Source organism: Pan paniscus, chromosome 9 (genome assembly GCF_029289425.2).
Source record: "Pan paniscus chromosome 9, NHGRI_mPanPan1-v2.0_pri, whole genome shotgun sequence".
NCBI classification, from domain to species: domain Eukaryota; kingdom Metazoa; phylum Chordata; class Mammalia; order Primates; family Hominidae; genus Pan; species Pan paniscus.
This window is the reverse complement of record NC_073258.2, coordinates 64,129,005-64,144,591: the sequence shown is the minus strand read 5'-3', so window position 1 is coordinate 64,144,591 and position 15,587 is coordinate 64,129,005. Positions and strand designations below refer to the sequence as shown.

At 53.5% G+C, this 15,587-nt stretch overlaps 1 protein-coding gene across 1 annotated transcript; it reads left to right on the top strand.

Annotated features, from left to right (window-relative positions):
• Positions 1–721: 721 nt before the first annotated feature.
• CHRM1 (cholinergic receptor muscarinic 1) lies at positions 722–13,395 on the top strand. The gene is made up of 2 exons (XM_003828513.5): positions 722–856; positions 10,897–13,395. Exon 2 carries the CDS (start codon positions 10,975–10,977, stop codon positions 12,355–12,357), a length of 1,383 nt encoding a protein of 460 aa, XP_003828561.1. The 5' UTR covers positions 722–856; positions 10,897–10,974; the 3' UTR covers positions 12,358–13,395.
• The last annotated feature ends 2,192 nt before the right edge of the window (positions 13,396–15,587 follow it).

Below are 15,587 nucleotides of genomic sequence, written 5' to 3'. Positions count from 1 at the left end.
GGCACCTGGCCCTCTACTCATCCCCGAAAAGCAGACACCCATATACCCTCACAACAGGCTATGCATAGCCCAATGCTAGCGCACACAGCCCAGCATGCGGGCACGTTCACTCAGCCCCTGGGCGGGTGCGCCAGCCCTCTGGGTCTGTTCCAAGTTGGAGCCTCTCACGTGAGGCCCAATGTGTCATTTCCAAACAGAAGGAATCTAGCTCTCTCGCATCAGGGAGGAAGAGCAGGGTGTGTAGTTGGGTGGGTGGGTGCGTGGGCATGTGCAGGGGGGAGGGCGTGTGTGCGAGGGAAGCAGGCATGTGAATACCAGGGCATGTGTGTTGGGGCATGGTGCACATGGGCTGGGGGCTCTAAGGTTGGGTGGGGGGAGGAGCCCAAGGAAACAGTGTGCCTTTGTGAGGGTGTGTGTGCCGCCGGGTCTGTGCAGTGGGTGTGGGTGTTTGTCTCCCTGTATCCGCCTTCTCTCCCGTCCGGGACTTTTAGCCTTCCTGGGCTCGCCTTCCTCATGTCCTTTCTCCTCCCTCTTGGGGCTCAAATTGGGTGCCCTGGTGAAGGAGGGGGGCACACTCCAGAACCTAGTCCAACCCCAGACGCTGCCTGAGGCTTCCCTCCAGCTCCCCTCCCTTCCTTTTCTCCCTTTCCTCCCTCCCTCTCTTTCCCTTTCTCCCTCCCCCCTAAGGCTGGCGTGCCAGGGGGTGGGACATGCCAATCACTGGCTGTGCCTCTCCCGCTGCCAGCACAGGGCGCAGCTCCCCCTGGGAGCCAGGTGTTTGGGTCCCTGGAGACGCCGCCGGCCCCCAGGGAGGCAGTGGGGCTGAGGACCCTACAGACCCCTCTTCAGCCCCGTGGTGAGTACATTTGGGAGGGCTTGGGAGGGGCTGCACTGAGGTAGAGGGTAGGAGGGTCCTGGGGAGCGGGGGAGGGCAGGGATCAGGATGAGATGGAAATAGGGATGGACTCACAGAGATAGGAGGAGGCCAGGGAGGGGTCTAGAGGGCAAGGGGGCTCTGTAGCATTGAACACTGACTGCTCCAAACACTCGGCCTCCTGGCTTTGAGTGGATATAGCTGATGTTTTTCTGGGCTTCGGCTGGCAGAGGAGATGGAGATCCCCCTCAGGAAACTGGACCTGAGGCCAAGAAGGGATTAGGCTGCCTGGTAGCAAGCAGAACCCCCAACACCCTAGGGGCAGAGTGGGAAGGGCAAAGGGCCAGGAAGCAGCCCTTGCCACCAGCATCCTGTGGGAGATTGACCCCCATCTTGATGGGGGTGCCAGTCCCAGAACCTCCTGTCCTCAGGGCACCCTGAAACCCACCACCCCCGTCCACCTCAGCTCCCCCAAGATGGACTGAATCAGGCTGCTGGCCAGATAGAGAAGCTAGAAGCCAAGGTGGGTGTCAGGCCAGAAGCCAGCAGGAGACCAGGCAAAGAGCCCCAGGGCTCTTTGGGGACAAATGGGCATGTGGGTGGCCACACTAGCCAGGGAAGGTGGCCCTGACGTGCGCAGGGGCCCAGAGGACCCTCCTTATGTTTCTAGTATCTTGAGCTCCCGCAGGGTGGGTCTCAGTCCTATATCCAGGCAATGCATGGATACCAGTGGGCACCCATGCCAGGTACTCACCCCAGTGCCCGCAGACTGCACAACGTGGGGATGGGCTAGGGGCCAGGAACTCTGATGCTTGTAGAGTTGTCAGCTCCTGGGCAGGCCAGCTGGGGAGGGGGTCGTCAGCTCTCATTAGGTCATCCAGCCATGTGCAGCTTAGAGGTTATCAGAGCCAATGGAGAGGGGTTCACGTCTTTGCACAAAACACACCTGCAGCTCCACCCAGAGTGACCCAAGACCCCTGCCCAACTGGCTGGAAGGAGTCAGGCAGTCTCCAGTAGCCAGACAGTCTCCTTTCTCAGGGTAATCAGCTGTTCAGTGGGCTGTCAGATGAGAGTTCTCTGCCCTCTGACCTCAGCCACCAGGCAAGCTGCAGTTGCTATCGCGGCTGAGATATGAAAGGGAAGGAGATAGTGAAATGGGCTGCAGAAGATGTGGGTCTTGGCTCGCAGCTGACAGCTGGCGGTTGGAGTTCTGAGAACTGGATTCTGAAGTGTAATGGGAAGTCCAAAGTGTCAAGAAGGGGCTAACCAGAGGTCATGTCAGACCTAGAAAGGAGGCTTTCTATTGTATGGAGGGACTGAGGCTGAGAAAGGGAAAGGGACATGCTCATGGTCGGAGAAGGGATATGTAGGGATCCAGCTGGGGCTCGGACCCCTTCTCCGCATCCTCAGCACAACACTGCGCTGCCGCCTCCATGAGCAGGAAGATGGGGTGGGAGAGCAGGGGGCGCAGTAAGCTCTGAGACGCAGAAGCTTGGGCTCCCAGCAGGCGGGGAGAGGTGGGTGAATTGCGCTGGGTTTCTGCTCTGCTGTGGTGCCATGGTGATGCCTACAAGGATGGAGGAGGGAGGGAGAGAGAAGAAAGGAAATGAGGAGGAGAGTGCAAGGAGCCAGGAGCAGGGGGCTTGCGGAGAGGAGGATGAGGGACCCAGAACCTCTGATGCCACACTGGCAGAGTGAGGTCTAGGGTCCAGCTGCTCATGCCCAGGCTCTGGCATGGTCTGGCCAAAGTCAGGCAACTGCTTAAGATCCATCATGGGTGAGCAAATTTGGCAGTGATTCTAGGGCTGATGCTTCTCTTCCAGCTAAGCAGTGTGTTTCATGTAGCATTTAACTGATGGCTGCTGCCCTCCACAAGGCTAGTTGGCCCTCCCAATGGCAACTGTTGAGCCTTAAAAATGTGATAAATTCTGTTTTCTCCCTCATTCTCAAAGCCAGACATCAGGGGTGGAAGTTTTGTGCACCTTAATGGGTCAAGAGCTGCTGTCAAAGAAAAGTTAACCCCGAGGGGAGAGCTGCCTCGTATGGGCTGGCTTCTGGGGTCAGGCCCTAGCAGAAGGGATCAGTGAGTAGACCTGGCCAGAAGGAGCGCCCTCCTCATTGCCTATGTGAGGCCTCAGGTGCCCAACCCCACAGCCCCCTCCACATACCTCCCACTCCCCAATGTTATCCCCTCTTCCTAACCAGGACTCTACCAGCTTCCAGGCCCAGAATCACAAGATGGCTCCGCTCCTCCCTCCTAAATATCTTCCCCAGCATCCCCTCATTCCCTCCCTCCCCCACCTTCTGTACTCTTTGGCCAGCGGTAAGTTCAGAAAAGCCTGGTGTTCAGGAATCCCTCTCCCCATTTCCCTTTCCCTGCCTCCCCCAGTGGTTCTCTCCGCTCCCAGTTGCTCTCACAAGCCAGATCCCCAGCCCCTAGGGATTGGTCCTGGGCGCTGGGAGTCAACAGTCTGGCCTGCTGTAATAAAGGCTCTGACCTCATCCCTTAACCCTTTGAGCCCAGGCTAACTTTCTCCTCTCCCCAGTGACAAATGCTTTGGCACGTCCATGTCTGTCCTGGCACCTCACTTAGCTTCCCTGCAGCCGGGTGAGGCAGGGTTTCCTTGGTCCACTTTACAGACAAGGATGCTCTTGGCTGTTTTTCTCCTATGCTCTCCAGCCAGGCAGGGCCTCACTCAGGGAAGCAGGGACCTGGCAGATGAGATGTGGGAGCTCGAGGGAGAAGAGGGGCCTCTGGACCATGCTCTGGACCTGGTCCTGACCCCCACAGGTTCACCCTCAGGCTCCAGGGTCTGAAGTTGAGTACACACACGTACATTTATTCCACAGGAATTTATTGAGCAACTACTATGTGCCAAGCCCTGGGATAAAGCATTGAATGAGACAGACGCAGCCCTTACCCTGCCCTTTAAAGAGCTCCAGTAGACCCACCCTCTTCCCACAGCACTGTCATCACACATCACACAGATATACGACAGACACTGCCGCGCACACAAAGGAGGCCAGATTCTGAAAGAAGGACCGATTGCTCATCGTTAACTGATTCAAAGTTGGGCTTGAGTAAGCTAGCTGAGGTGGGCAAGGAGGCTGGCAAACCCCCGCAACCCCTCAAGAGCAGGAGTAGGGTTCAAGAGGTTGGTCTCGGAGGCAGACGGCCTGGATCCAAATCCTGGTTGCATCGCTGATGAGCTGTAAGGTCCCTCAGGTCTTGAAGCCTCAGGTTAGGCCTTTTGCAAACTGGGGATAGCAGGACCTACTTCACAAGGAGTTGTAACAGGTAGATTAGATCGAGTTTATAATGTTTATGTATATAATGCTTAGAGCCATGTCTGGTATATAGTATGCAGCCAGTAAATACCAGTTACTATAATATGAGTAATTTTTCTTTGCTGCTATTATGTGTAAGGAGTATTAGTGATATTATTAAAGCCTTCTAACAGCCTTCATCAGGAGGCCACAGTCCTGGAGAGAAGCCCCTCCTTGCTTCCTCACTATCTTCCTGAACTCCAGGTGAAACACCCTCTGAGGATGAGTCCCCACAAAGCTATGGACCCACCTCCACCATTCCCAGCCTTGCTCAGCAATGCATATACCCTCACACACAAACACTCATCCTAGGCGTTCACCCCATTCCACAGAAGGGCCACCAGGTCAGGACGGTCACTTACCCAAGGTCACATAGCAAGACAAGAGCTGGCAGCTAGGCAGAGGCAGTGCCAAGGACTGCCTCGGGGGGTCTTCCTGCTGCCCACTGCAATCCCCATTGACAAACTCACTGCATATGTGAGCCCCAGCCCCCATGGATGCCTTCACAGGACGTGCCCTGCAAATGCAGCTTCAAGCCCCCTTTTCAACCAGCTGGCTGTCCTAAGTCCCTCCTTCTTTAGGGATTCTAGAGCTACCACTGAACCCCATACCCTAATCCTCAGCCTAGGGCTGGTCTCCCCAGGGGAATCTGCCACAATCATGGGAAACCAGATTCTTTCACAGCCACCATCTCACTGATCCCACAGGAACCTTGGACAGGTAGAAGACTGCCCCACGTCGACAGTTAAGGAGACTTGGACAAGGTCACACAGAAGCGACTAGAGCACGTCTCCAGGAACCTTCTCCTGAGCTCTTTCTCTGTCCAAGAGAGGGCTGGGGGTGAGGACCTCTGCTTCTGATATAGAGGAAAGGCAGTCATTCATTGATGGGTCTGTTCTTGTATTGCGTCATAGGGGGCAGAAGATCTAGACGGTGGCAAGAATCAGGTTCCAATTCTCTGGAACCTCTGGTGACTTCTCTACCTGCCACCTGCCCCAGGTGAGAGGCCTTAGCCCTCATCCGCATAAGTGGGGCAGAGGGGTTTTGCTGAGGTGGAAAGAACACAGGCTTGGAGCCCACAGGTCCGGGTCAGAATCCCACCTCCACCACTGCTGTGGGACCATCAGAAATCTACTTTGCACCCTGAGCCTCAATGCCCTTACCTATAATATAAAGATAGAGCCCCCCATGGGATGTCCACTGAGGTGTCCTGTGATTAAGGGAAAGAATATATATTAAGTGCCTGCCATCCAGGAGGCATTAATTATGGTGGTTAGCAATATGACTATTAAAATGGGAGATTTGGCAGGAATTTCCAGACATCAAGGCAAGGGACTGCTGGCTTCCTCACCTCCAAGGACCCCTCTAGGAGAGGTCCTCACCTCCAAGGACTCCTTGAGTTACTTCTTCTCACAAGTCCCCTGTTCTGAAAGCATTTTTTAATTCACCAAAGTTATAGCTAGCCTTGTGATGGGCACCGTATTCGCAATCTGAGTTGATGTCATTTCCAGCCCCAAGTGAGATAATGTAAGTAAGCCTTCAGCCTTGCCTCAGGGACTTGGGTTCTTTCTGTTCAGCACCTTGAGATGTTGGCTTCCGGACTCAGTAAAATCTCCCCAGACACCAGGCTTGTCCAACTCCTCCATTGCAAATGAGCAAACTGGGAGGCAGAGTAGGGTCGTGCCTGGGGTCTGGAGGGGAAGTGGCATGGTGGGAAGAGGCTGGGCACTGGATCAGGAGAAGGAGTGGAGAATAACAACAGGGCCGGGTGCTGTGGCTCATGCCTATAATCCCAGTACTTTGGGAGGCCGAGGCAGGCGGATCACCTGAGGTCAGGAGTTCGAGACCAGGCTTGCCAACATGGTGAAACCCTGTCTCTCCTAAAAATACAAAAATTAGCTGAGTGTAGTGGCAGGAGCCTATAATCCCAGCTACTCGGGAGGCTGAGGCAGGAGGATCGCTTGAATCCAGAAGGCAGAGGTTGCAGTGAGCTGAAATCACATCACTACACTCCAGCCTGGGTGACAGAGTGAGAGTCCATCTCAAAATAATAATAATAATAACAATAAGGCTTTAACTTTTTAACTGAGTGTCTGTTTCAGTGCCAGGCACTCTGAACGGTATCATCCTCACAGCTGGGGATGAGGGCAGCAGGGGAATGAAAGGTCAACTGGTTACTGATGGTCACACAGCAAGGAAGGCTCAGCGCCAAGCTTCAAACCCAAGACTGGGAACTACAAGGCCAGGACTAGGGTGAATCAAGCAAGGCACTCGCTTCAGAGCAAAATTTAAGAGGGGGACATAAAAATACTCACTAAACAAGAGAAATAATATCATAATAATATTTTTTTAAATCAAATAGCAAATTCCAGCCCACAGGCTGGCTGGCTGTTTTTGTAACTAAAATTTTATTGGAACCAGGGTCAGGATTAGGGTGAGGTGAGTGAGAAAGGGCTGTGCAAGTGCAGGGTGGACCCTGTCTTTATTTAACATGTTGTTCATCTTGGATTTTTTTGCATTAACTTCCATTTTTGTAAATATTACATTAAAATATTTTCTTGATGAGTAAGTTTTGGGGCACCCCATACATTTCGCATTGGAGGCAAGTGCCTGATTTTCACCTTACCCTAGTCCTAGCCTGCTGAGGTATAAGGAGTCAAGCTTTTTTTTTTTTTTTTTTTTTTTTTTTTGAGACAGGGTCTCACTCTGTCACCCAGGCTGGAGTGCAGTGGCGTGATCGCAGCTCACTGCACCCTCTGCCTCCTGGGCTCAAGTGATCCTCCTGCCTCAGCCTCCCAAGTAGCTGGGACCATAGGTGCCTGCCACCGTGCCTGGCTAATTTTTATATTTTTAGTGGAGACAGGGTTTCACCAAGTTGCTGAGGCTGGTCTTGAACTCATGAGCTCATGTGATCCGTCTGCCTCAACCTCCCAGAGTGCTAGGATTACAGGCGTGAGCCACCACGCCAGGCCTAAGGAGTCAAGCTTTAAAGGCTGCACCATGCCCAGGCAGATGAGAGGCCCCTGCAGCAAGGCAGGGTGCAGCCTCTCAGGCTAGCAACCTCCTCTTGTCTAACTCAGCCTTTGCAGGTCTTTGCCAAGGGCCCAGGGATACAGAGCTGATCCAAACTACCAGGAGAGTATGGCATGGGGGGCAGTACCCAATCTAGGAGCCAGGAGACCTTGGACTAGACAATGTCTTCTACTCCCTTTTCTCTGGGCCTCAGCTGCTCCCTGTGAGCGATGGGCATTAAATAGCACTAAGCTCAGAAGATGACAGTGACAAGAATTGCGCAAATTCTCAAATTCTCAAGGGTAGTGTCTACCAGTGGCCTCACTGGGGAAAGCCCCAGCCTAATCCCAGCCTCCAGCCCAGTGGCTGATTTTGTTTAAGGGAAAGGGTACAGCAAAACTCAGTAATCAAGACAAATCATATTTTAATGTAATATTTTTAGAATTCGAATTAGCAAACTATGATCCCCAGGCTGGCCTTCGGTTTTTGTAAATGAAATTTCACTGGAACAAACTGCTTGGGCTCAAATCCTAGTTCCTACCTTCCTTGCATGATCTCGTACAAATTCCCTTGCTTTTCTCAGTCTCAGCTTCCCTATCTATAAAATGGAGACAATAGGCCAGGCGCGGTGGCTCACGCCTGTAATCCCAGCACTTTGGGAGCCCGAGGCAGGCAGATCACAAGGTCAGGAGATCAAGACCATCCTGGCTAACACGGTGAAACCCCGTCTCTACTAAAAATACAAAAATTTAGCCGGGCGTGGTGGTGGCAGGCGCCTGTAGTCCCAGCTACTCAGGAGGCTGAGGCAGGAGAATGGTGTGAACCCGGAGGCGGAGGTTGCAGTGAGCCGAGATTGTGCCACTGCACGCCAGCCTGGGTGACACAGCGAGACTCCATCTCAAAAAAAAAAAAAGAAAAAGAAAATGGAGACAATAGCTGCAGTGAGCCGAGATCGCGCAACTGCACTCCAGCCTGTATGACACAGCGAGACTCCATCTCAAAAAAAAAAAAATGGAGACAACAGCCATCCCTTGATCCTAGGCTCCTGTTAAGATTAAATAATATTATGCATATAAACCCTTTAACAGCAACTGGCACTCAGGGAGCTCTCAATAACAACAATGAGCATTATTATTACTAGTTGCTATTGTCATAGTATCAGACATTTCTTTTTTTTTTTTTTTTTTTTGAGACAGAGTTTTACTCTTGTTGCCCAGGCTGGAATGCAATGGCACAATCTTGGCTCACCACAACCTCTGCTTCCTGGGTTCAAGCAATTCTCCTGCCTCAGCCTCCAGAGTAGCTAGGATTACAGCCATGTACCACCACCCCTGGCTAATTTTGTATTTTTAGTAGAGACAGAGTTTCACTATGTTGGCCAGGCTAGTCTTGAACTCCCGACCTCAGGTGATCCACCCGCCTCGGCCTCCCAAAGTGCTGGGATTACAGGCGTGAGCCACCGCACCCGGCCAAGAGGTAGACATTTCTAGGCAGCCTAGCACCCTCATTGCTACACATCCTGAGAGTTAAAGGAGACCTACTGTTTACCATGTGCCAGGGCCATTCTAAGCACCTTACATGCATTGATTCATTTAATCCTCATCACCTGAAAAGAGGTGACGGTCTTGCTAATGGGTATTATCCCATTTTTCAATTAAGGAAACCTAGGCATATAGAAGTTATATCACTAGCAATGATCACACATCCAGTGAACAGGATAGACTAGATTCAAATCCAGATAGTCTGGCTCCAGAGTCCAGGTTGCACATGCCCCCTCATGTGCAAACTGTCCCAGACACACAAGCACACACTGCCAGCCACAGTCCTTGCTCATTCTGTCCCCCACTGAACTCGCCATGCTGTCAGTGACTTGTACACACTGAGGGTTCACGGCAAGCCATGGAGATGCCCTCAGCCACAAACCACCCAGGCCACCTATCACAGCAGCCTGTCACAGGCCAGGTGCCCAAGGAACACCAGGGCTCAGTGGGCCCTTGCCTAACATCTCTCCCTTGGAATTTTCCCAACAATATAGCCCCTGGAGGCCACAGCTGAGGGTCAGGGGACCCTCAACCTCTTCAATGGTCAGATGGATGCCTGAGGCCCAGAGCAGGAAGGGACCCACCAAATCACATGGCAGCAAGCCCCTGGCTGAGCTGCCTGGACCCTTACCCTTCCATCTGGCTTCACTGTGGCTGTGGGGGCCTCCTGCCCAGCCAGCAGGTTGTTAAGGGCCCCGGCCTTTCTCTTTACCCAGGCTTAGTGCCTGGACCAGATTCCAGATCCAAGAAAAGTCTGGGGGATCTTCCCATTCCCCTTGCTTCTCCCCACTCAGCTGGGGCCCAGGAACAGAGCCAGGAGAGGGAGGGAAGCCTCCCACACCCCATGGGCCCAGACCCCCACTGAGCTAGGAGCTGAGGCCCTCATCCCTGCTTCCTGCTTTTGCCCCAGACCTTCTTTTTTTTTTTCCTTTTGGTTTTTTTTTTTTGTTTTTGAGATGGAGTCTTGCTCTGTTGCCCAGGCTGGAGTGCAGTGGCACAGTCTTGACTCACTGCAACCTCCGCCTCCCAGGTTCAAACGATTCTCCTGCCTCAGTCTCCCAAGTAGCTGGGACTACAGATGTGTGCCACCACGCCCGGCTAATTTTTTGTATTTTTAGTAGAGATGGGGTTTCACCATGTTAGCCAGGATGGTCTCGATCTCCTGACCTCATGATCCGCCTGCCTCTGCCTCCCAAAGTGCTGGGATTACAGGCGTGAGCCACCACGCCGGCCTGCCCCAGACCTTCTTACTAGCAACTGCGTGTCTGAGTCCAGCACAATTTTCCCTGCTGCCCTCATAGAGAATTCAATTCAGCCCCAAATACCACCCCCTACATACGTATGTAAACCCACATGCGCAGAAAAACGTGCAGAAAAAAATACACGCACGCACACACCCCTAAGGCCCCTCTGTTCCCATCTCTCTCTGTTTATCTTCTCAGGAACTCCCCTTTCTTCCCATCTCTCCTTATTAGTGGAAGAATCCCACTGGAGCACCACATTCCCCGGGAGAGTGAGAATGGCTTCTTTTCTTTCTTTCTTGCTTTAGGACACATTTCTGTTCTTGCGGGTTCTTATCATACTTACTATCTCTGTCACCATGGCCAAGGCTTGCAGCTGCTCAGAGCCACAGTTCCCTCACAGTGAGATGGGCATAATAAGAGCCCTTTCTCCTAGAGATGTACAGCAGTTAAATTAGATAATTCATTTAGGTGGTTAGTACTGTGTCTGGCATGCAGTGACTACTCAGTAAGTGAGGGCTTTAATAAAGTTGAGTGAAATGCTTTGAGAATTTGGCAGGACTGTATACAAAGTGAGTTTCCCAACTCCTGCAACCCGAGTTATGTAAGATAGGAATTTGTAGTAATTTCCCAGTAAGAAAATGGAGGCCTGGAGTCTGAATGGTAAAACTGGAATGAAGATTCAAATCCCTGGATCCCAAAGCCACTCCACGCTGCTGGCAAATCCACTTATGGCTGGGAAAGTGCATGATAAATGACCATGAGTGGGCACCGGTAAGGGAGGGTGATGCTATCTGGTCTGAAGCTCTGCAAGGGCAGGAATTACATCCCTAGCATCTTCCAATAAGGCCTATCAGAAATGTCCAGTGGCCCAACCAAAGCCCATGTCCTCTCTTTTCAGGTGATGACTTTCCTCTGAGGAAGCCCTGTAGCGTGCCTGGAGGAAGGGGCTCTCCAACCCCAGCCCCACCTAGCCACCATGAACACTTCAGCCCCACCTGCTGTCAGCCCCAACATCACCGTCCTGGCACCAGGAAAGGGTCCCTGGCAAGTGGCCTTCATTGGGATCACCACGGGCCTTCTGTCGCTAGCCACAGTGACAGGCAACCTGCTGGTACTCATCTCTTTCAAGGTCAACACGGAGCTCAAGACAGTCAATAACTACTTCCTGCTGAGCCTGGCCTGTGCTGACCTCATCATCGGTACCTTCTCCATGAACCTCTATACCACGTACCTGCTCATGGGCCACTGGGCTCTGGGCACGCTGGCTTGTGACCTCTGGCTGGCCCTGGACTATGTGGCCAGCAATGCCTCCGTCATGAATCTGCTGCTCATCAGCTTTGACCGCTACTTCTCCGTGACTCGGCCCCTGAGCTACCGTGCCAAGCGCACACCCCGCCGGGCAGCTCTGATGATCGGCCTGGCCTGGCTGGTTTCCTTTGTGCTCTGGGCCCCAGCCATCCTCTTCTGGCAGTACCTGGTAGGGGAGCGGACAGTGCTAGCTGGGCAGTGCTACATCCAGTTCCTCTCCCAGCCCATCATCACCTTTGGCACAGCCATGGCTGCCTTCTACCTCCCTGTCACAGTCATGTGCACGCTCTACTGGCGCATCTACCGGGAGACAGAGAACCGAGCACGGGAGCTGGCAGCCCTTCAGGGCTCTGAGACGCCAGGCAAAGGGGGTGGCAGCAGCAGCAGCTCAGAGAGGTCTCAGCCAGGGGCTGAGGGCTCACCAGAGACTCCTCCAGGCCGCTGCTGTCGCTGCTGCCGGGCCCCCAGGCTGCTGCAGGCCTACAGCTGGAAGGAAGAAGAGGAAGAGGACGAAGGCTCCATGGAGTCCCTCACATCCTCAGAGGGAGAGGAGCCTGGCTCCGAAGTGGTGATCAAGATGCCAATGGTGGACCCCGAGGCACAGGCCCCCACCAAGCAGCCCCCACGGAGCTCCCCAAATACAGTCAAGAGGCCGACTAAGAAAGGGCGTGATCGAGCTGGCAAGGGCCAGAAGCCCCGTGGAAAGGAGCAGCTGGCCAAGCGGAAGACCTTCTCGCTGGTCAAGGAGAAGAAGGCGGCTCGGACCCTGAGTGCCATCCTCCTGGCCTTCATCCTCACCTGGACACCGTACAACATCATGGTGCTGGTGTCCACCTTCTGCAAGGACTGTGTTCCCGAGACCCTGTGGGAGCTGGGCTACTGGCTGTGCTACGTCAACAGCACCATCAACCCCATGTGCTACGCACTCTGCAACAAAGCCTTCCGGGACACCTTTCGCCTGCTGCTGCTTTGCCGCTGGGACAAGAGACGCTGGCGCAAGATCCCCAAGCGCCCTGGCTCCGTGCACCGCACTCCCTCCCGCCAATGCTGATGGTCCCCTCTCCTGCATCCCTCCACCCCAGTCCCCGGGAAAGGCCGGTGGGAAGAGGGCAGGGGCTGCATCCTCAGCCCCAGGGCCCTGCTCAGGCCTCACCTGGCTTCCCAGGACCCTGGGTCACCTTCCTGGGCAGCCCAGAGAGACCCTGCCAACTTTCCAGACTTCGCTATTCCCAGGCAGGGAGGGAAACCCGGGGAACTGGTTTTTCTGTTCCCTGCTGGGTGGGAACGCGCTCTTCACCAGGAAGAAGGCCCGGGAGGAGGATCCGGGCTTTGGACTCCTTGTTTGCCTTTAGGCAGGAAGTCAGGAGCCAGCAGGGCGGGCCAGGAGAAAGAAGGCTTAACATTAAGTATTCCTTGGCCCAGCAGCGGCCCAGATTGCGGTGTGAGATGGTGCCCCCTGGGGGGCACAGCCAGAAACTGACCTGGCCGCTGGGAGAAAAGCCAGATGACAGGGAGCTGGGGAATCCCCTCGCTTCATAGGCAGGCCCGCCCACCTGGGCCCTAGGCATACTCTCCAGGATTGTCCACAAATGTCCTCAGAGGGTCCCTAGGTGGGTCAACTCCAAGGCAAATGTCCAAGCATCAGCAAGACAATGACACTGGAAGGGTCCGGCTTGGCTAGTCACATATCAAGTCCCGAGGCAGCAACAGGACCAGGAGCCAGGTGTCCTGACTGTCCTACAATATCATTTTCCTGGGAGTGGGAGTCAAGTGTGCCTGCTATCCAGCCGCAAATCCATACCCCCTGCCCCAGAGAAGCCTCAGTCCCTCCCTCCTGGCTCACAGCCACCACCTGGATGGATCTGCTCCATGCAGATCTAGCCAGGCCTCCCGCATGCTGCCTGCCTCCGGCCCTGCCCCACACAGGCCTGGCCCAGCCAGCAGGTTCTCTCCTGTGAGCTCCCCAATCCAACCCATGCATGGCCTCCCAGCCACCCGGATCTCCAGGCCCAGCCTGGCCCCAAATGTTCTTTCCTTTCATCCTCAGCAAGTGCTGAGTCTGTGAATAAAGCCACATAACCAGCGGGCACTAAGGGGCCTTCCTAACTGTGTTGGCTCAAGGCCTTGGTCTCAGGCCAGGGCTGGATGGGGCAGGGAGGGCCCAAGTACTTTGGAATGTGGGCCGTGGCCGTGAAAGTGGTTCTAGGAGGGCCAGCACTGCATGGTTGGATCTACTAAAGCCTGGGGACCCCAGCACCGTGGAGTCCCTGGCTCAGGTGAGTGGGGCTATAAAAGGCAGACCTGACCTCTGGAAGTGAGGCAGCTAGGTGAAATAAACCAACCCTGCCCACATCCCTGCATATTCTCTATTGGCTCTGCCATACCCAGGAAGAACAGAACTCTTCCAAACCCCCATTTACACATGAGGAGATAAGGCCCAGAGATCCAGGAGGATTGTTCAGGGTTACCCCACAGAGCAACACCCAGACTTCCAGGCAATTCATAACCTCCTGACCTCTGGACTGAGTAGATGACAGCCTAAAGTATTTAGGCCAAAACACTCCATCAGGATGACCCTCAGGTCAGGTTATAAGGCACTTCTTTGGTGAAGGGTCCCCAAAGCCCAACGCAAAGGAATTCTAGAGAGGTTAATCCCGTAGCCTGGAGTAGTGGTTTCCAAGACGATCATTGGGTTCAGTGATTTGCTAGAACGATGCATAGAACTCAGCAAAGTTATTATCCTCACACTTTATTACAGTGAAAGAACATAGAGCATAAAACAGCAACAGCAAAAGGTGCACAGAGCAGAGACCAGGAGAGACCAGATACAAACTTCCAGCTGTCCTCTCCCAGTGGAGTCGTGCAGAGAGTGCCCAATCTTCCAAGCAATGATGTATGACAAAAAAAATGAAGTACTGCCAACCAAGAAAGCTCACCAGAGCTTTGGTGTCCAATGTTCTTACTGGAGGCTGATCGTGTAAGCATAGCTGACCACCCACATGGCTGACCTTACTTAGTCTCCAGCCCTTCCAGAAGTTAAACTGATACCATGTGGCCCAAGGAGCAAAGGTAAGCAAAAACACTTACCAGGCAGGATATTCCAAGGGTTTAGTGTTATCTTCCAGGAGCCAGGCAAGGCCAAACCTTTCTTTGAAATGTGCAAATGTGCAGGGTTCGGATAATCCAGACTTGCTGAGTGAATCTTTCAGTTCACAGTGGTTCTGACCAGTAGCCCCAGTATCACCTGGGAACTTGTTAGCTATGAGAATTCTCAGGGTCCTCCTAGATTTACTAAATCAGAAACTCTGTGGAACTCGCCACCTATTTTTAACAAGCCCTCTAGGTGTTCTGATGCAGGGTAAAGTTTGAGAATCATTGGCCTAGAGGGATGAGGTCCTGGGTGGAGCTAAGCCCTTGCAGAGGGAGGAGTGGAGATTCAGCCCCCTTACAGCCGTTGGGACTCCCAGAAGCCTTTGGAAGAAAGCTTCCAACACGATGGGAAATGGTATCCATTGAAGATCTAAACAGGATAGGCTAGCCAGGAACTACAGCACTGTGAGAATGACCCTGCTGTTTGGGCCTTCCTGTTTGGAAGGATCCAAACCCCATATCCCCTTCCCACCAGCACAGCTTACGGGGTTGTGAGCTCAAGTTCCTAAGAGGGCCCCTCCCTTACCACTGCTCCCTCACAGCCCTAAGGCCCCTTTAAGGCTAAATGCCCTGCCCCATGTTAAAGGCGTTGAAACTGAGGTCCTGGGAGGCAGAAGGACTGAGCAAGCTGAGCAGTGCTGGGAGAATAGGAACTTTGGGGCCAGATTAACCTGGTCTCTACTGAAGGCCAGAAGTGGAGGGGGTAAATCTGGTATTCACATCAGGAATGGAGCTAGCAGTTCACACTTGTCCCTTGTCCCAGATGCAGGTCTGACCTGCCATGTCCCTCACTGAACAACCTTAGGCATGTCGCTTCTCAGTGTCTTCATCTCTGAAACAGGAACAAGCCCTTTGCAGAAGTGTTAGGAGGATGAGAGAGATTGTAGGGAAATGCCCTCAATGGCTCTATGATCAGTGTTACCACGGGACAGGGCTGCTCACCGGTAAATGCCAGAAACCAGGACTAGTTTCAGACCCAGCTCTGACCCTACACCTCCAGCCTGAGCTTTGAAAAGCCCATGCCCCCAATCCAGGGAGAAGAAACTTAAATCCCATCATGGCTTGGTTAAAGCAGTTTGGGGGAACAAGTTTCGGCGGGAAAGGGTGTGTGCATTCCAGGAAGGCTTCCCG

Coding starts and splice junctions, on each gene's coding strand:
- CHRM1 (XM_003828513.5), top strand. CDS start 10,975: ATGAACACTTCAGCCCCACCTGCTGTCAGCCCCAACATCACCGTCCTG.